The 4,270-nt window shown below is 34.5% G+C and overlaps 1 protein-coding gene across 1 annotated transcript; it reads right to left on the reverse strand.

Annotated features, from left to right (window-relative positions):
• Nucleotides 1–1,516: 1,516 nt before the first annotated feature.
• LOC100246608 (valencene synthase) lies at nucleotides 1,517–4,003 on the reverse strand. Its single transcript, XM_002275372.5, has 7 exons — nucleotides 3,789–4,003; nucleotides 3,424–3,697; nucleotides 2,959–3,331; nucleotides 2,660–2,878; nucleotides 2,443–2,581; nucleotides 2,113–2,361; nucleotides 1,517–2,010 (listed from the first exon to the last, which is right to left on the reverse strand). Exons 1-7 carry the CDS (start codon nucleotides 3,909–3,911, stop codon nucleotides 1,720–1,722), a joined length of 1,668 nt encoding a protein of 555 aa, XP_002275408.3. The 5' UTR covers nucleotides 3,912–4,003; the 3' UTR covers nucleotides 1,517–1,719.
• Between the last annotated feature and the right edge of the window lie 267 nt (nucleotides 4,004–4,270).

Consider the following 4,270-nt stretch of genomic DNA (forward strand, 5'->3'; position numbering starts at 1 on the left):
GAATGAAAGATGAATGAAAAAACTACCATTTATCAATTTGAAGAGTACTTTAACCTAAGCTCAATCAATTTAAGTGTTAGAAATAATTCCTATAAATATTATATATATATTTTTATATTCGAGCCAATCAATTTAATTCCTAGTAGATATTCTGTTTGGTATAGATTTCGTAGTCTTACTTGGCTGCTTTGCTTAAGAAGAAAGTTGCTACCTATAAATATTATATATATATATTTTTTATAAGGATATTTATATATATTCTGTTGTGTAATGGATAAAATATGAATTAATGCCTTGAAGTCAAAATAATGAGTCTTCGCTTACTGCTACCGTGCATTATTGGTCATTTGAAGTTGCATTCACTAAAGTCTTTAAAAGACAACTGAGCTAGGTGGCTTAATTTCAAAGCAAAATATGAAATTAGCATCCATCCTTTTCAAAAACATACATATGTCTACTAAGCATAATTTGTTTTATTGCAAAGTACATTTGATTTGAAGCCTCATCTTAATTTGTTTTCAACACCATTAGAATATAATATTAATTAAACATGTAGCTATTTGTAAAGTGAATTTAATTATTAAAAGACATTTATAATCCTCTAAAAATTATTCTCGAACTTCTTCGATATGTTAATTTGTAGATACCGTAAACTTTTGAACTTGGAAATCATGATTAATGTTCCCGAAATATCACCAATATAGGAAATTATGGGAGAATTTCACTCAATGAATTTTTGTCTAAATTTTGATAATCTATTTTGATTAATCATGTTCTTTTGTTATTTTTTCAATTAATCACTAATTTTGGCAATTTATGGTTATTTAAGCTACATTAGCATGCTGAAAAAACTTGAAAGTGCATGTAGGAAGGGAGGTGCTACTTTGCCACCTAGGCTACTTGGCCTTATTGTTTACAATCACATGTACTATATTTATCCTAATCTTATGACATATCTATGCACAATATTAAATATTAAATAAAATGTTAAAAAATATATTAATTTTAATTATCTTTTTTTGTTTTCAAATTTATTTTGACTTATTGTTAAAAAAATAAAACCTCATGATAATTCTTTTTGTAAGTCTTTTTTTCTATACCTTGTCTATAATTTTCAATATCGTAATTCTTGTTAGGAAAATGATGAGTTGATTGAATTGATTCTCCATTTTTTTTCCTTGTTATTTTTTGGCAAAAATTTAAACTCTGCATAATTTAATGTGCTTGAACTTTGAATTCCAATCTTATGTAAAGTCATAACTTTTATTTTTTACATGGTATATAATAAAACTTTTAGAATGTCTAATATTATAATAATAATAATAATAATATTTTACCCGTTAGGATGAATTTTTTAGTTTTTTTATGTCTTTGTATGTTCTAAACCCTCTTCTGCTAATAAGGCCATATAAGCGGTCTGACCAAAACATCTCTTTCCTGGTAACTTCCAAGTGATTTTCTATGGAGAATTTTCTCCCTGATCACGTGAACTTTAAATGGCAGAAAAGTATCAAACTTGATCCATGTGTTTTAAATATATATTAAAATGGATGCAACAGCATTAATACATTTAGCCCAAGTGATAGTATGATGCAAAGCACGACCAAACCGAGAGAGAAACTAGTATCAAACATTATATGGAGACAATCATATTTATTCATCTTAGTACTCCTTAGGTATGGCAGAATATGTAGATGCTCATCAACTTGATCCATTTGGTCATGCGATAGGGTGAATGAGCAGTGATGCAACATTATTCTTCATCACTTTTCCAACATGAGTGTACCCATCTCCCCCCGTGTAGATCACATACATCACTCGAGAAAGATTAAGCACACGCATAAGGAGAGGCATCGGAACAGCCGTAGGTCGTAGGAACTCCTCATTAGTATCCTTCCATGCATCCACAACTTGCTTCTGAAACTTATCGTATACCTCTTCCTCAGAGGCACCGTATTGCTTCATGTAACATTCAACGCCTGAGGCAACATGTCCTCTCTTTTGCTCAAACTGCATATATGGTTTAGAAGAACAGTGCAGTAAATATATTTGATTGAGATTTAAGGTTAAGGTCAAATTATAGCTTAACAAGAAATACTACATTCACAATACCTTATGTGAAGTGATGTCATCCATGAGCCTAGCAATTACAGCTGATGCTGTGACAATCTTGGGGTCACTGATCACCCAATCAAAGGCCTCCTTTGTTACGATTTTTCCCATACCAATGAAAGACGTGGCTGTAAGCATGGGGTAACCTGAGGATACCCGTGCTATACTCATATACTCTTCCATTGTTGGTATGCGTCCTTCATGGAGCCATTTAGCCTCATGAAAATAAGCTCTAACTTGTTTTTTCATCTGTCAAACATTCAATCAAGTCACATCTATATCCCAACGATATGTTAGTATACAAAACAAAGTCAATGCAGAATGTCCTACTGCTTCTATCGCATATTGAACCCTATATTGGTTTCCTTCTTTCTCCATCTCTTCCTCAATTTCTTTGTACACATCTAAGAGTGCCACATAAAAGTGTTTCATGTATTCTGGAAGGTGATCTATGCTGTTAATATCCCACCTGAAAATAAAACCAGGCCTAATGTAAGTATCACATACAATACAAATGATGAAGGTTGGTAATTTGCATGCATCAAACCTCTCAATGGCCTCGGTGAAGAGCTCGAGTTCTTCAAATGTGCCATATGCGTCATATATATCATCCATAGTGGATGTCATGGCAATTGTTTTGGTTACAATTCGTCTAGCCCAGGCATATTGAGGCTCAAAGAACACCCCAAGTATCCAGAAGTAGCCTTCCACCAATCTATCTCTCGCAAAAGGTAGCTTTGTAGCAAAGTTTAATTGTTTCCACCACCTAAAATTCATTGAAAGATATTAGCTCAGGTTAAAATGAGAAGGTGACTACGCATATCTGCTAGTGATTTGAAAGCAAACCTAGTAATATTGCTTAGCTCCTCCTTGTGTAGGGACTGCACTAGATTGAAATCTAACTTGGCCAGCTTTAGTAGAGTTCTGTCATGCGAAGTTTCATCCTGGTAGATAGATATATACCACCTTGCCTCTAGCCTCTCTAAACCTTTTCTAATGGGCTGCTTCAGGGCATGGGCAACTTGTTCTGCAAAAGGATATTCTAAATGTTCTACCATGGACCTAAGATGGGTGGTGGTTAAAGCAAGTGCTTCATCCAGTATGTCTTCTCCATGAACTCTGAGATGTGCAGCCTCATACAAGCCTAGCATGCCTCTTACATCACTGACTAAAGCTTTCTTGAAGTTACCCTTTTCATCCTTGAACTCATTGAACAAGCCTACATAAATACCGTAATTTAAACATACATAAGATTGGACTTATGAGAAGGATACGTTTTAGCTTATACATGATAATTCTTTGGGCTCTTACCACATGAAATATTGAACCCAGCTTGTCTTAGTAACCGAAATTGAAGAGCAACATTATAGATACCACCTTCCATATCATCGCCATTAGGATAGCTATCATAAATATGTTGTAACACTTCTTCTATCTCTCTTTCAAAGTGGTATGCCACCCCAAGACGTTGCACAGCATCGATAAATTTTAGTTTTTGGGAAGTGTTACCAGCTGTATTCATTAGCTTCCTTCGAATTTCCTCTTTCAGATCTTCAAGTTGCTTCTCTTTGCAGGCACGTGTTACCTATGGCAACCAAGTAATTTTACTAAACAACACATCAAGAAAAACAACTTTCAAATATATAGGTATTTAACACAGGTTTTCATTCAATTACCTCGTCTTCAGGAGTGTAGGACATGAACTGGTCACCCCAAATGCTAGGGTGATACTTGACCACCGGACGATTTTCCAGTTCCGGAAATTGGCCTAGAGGGCTTGCTAAGACTTGACCCGACATGTTAATTTTTTGGAATGGTAGTAGAACACTTCTTTGAAAACTGACTTGGAAAGTATGAGTGCAAAAGCTTGGGAAGCTCCATTACATTTATAGGGCAGCAATGGCCTCCAGAAGCTGTAAGTTGTTGAATATAATGTATGAAAGAGATTGATGACATGAAAGAGAAGCTGTATGTTAAGTTAAATGGTATGTGGCCCACGGTGTGAAACAGTCGTGCTCAGAATAGACTATAAAATATTGGTCTGCTTGAGTTTCTTTGGTCAAATTCACTCAGGATATCCAAACCAATATCAATCCGCAGGTATTTAATTCAAACAACGTGCTAAGTTGATTAGGAAAATGGGACTAAGTCTGTTCAC

Source organism: Vitis vinifera, chromosome 18 (genome assembly GCF_030704535.1).
Source record: "Vitis vinifera cultivar Pinot Noir 40024 chromosome 18, ASM3070453v1".
NCBI classification, from domain to species: Eukaryota; Viridiplantae; Streptophyta; class Magnoliopsida; order Vitales; family Vitaceae; genus Vitis; species Vitis vinifera.

Coding starts and splice junctions, on each gene's coding strand:
- LOC100246608 (XM_002275372.5), bottom strand. CDS start 3,911: ATGTCGGGTCAAGTCTTAGCAAGCCCTCTAGGCCAATTTCCGGAACTG. Junction 3,698..3,788: donor CCTACACTCCTGAAGACGAG/GTAATTGAATGA, acceptor TGGTTGCCATAG/GTAACACGTGCCTGCAAAGA. Junction 2,879..2,958: donor GAGCTAAGCAATATTACTAG/GTTTGCTTTCAA, acceptor AATGAATTTTAG/GTGGTGGAAACAATTAAACT.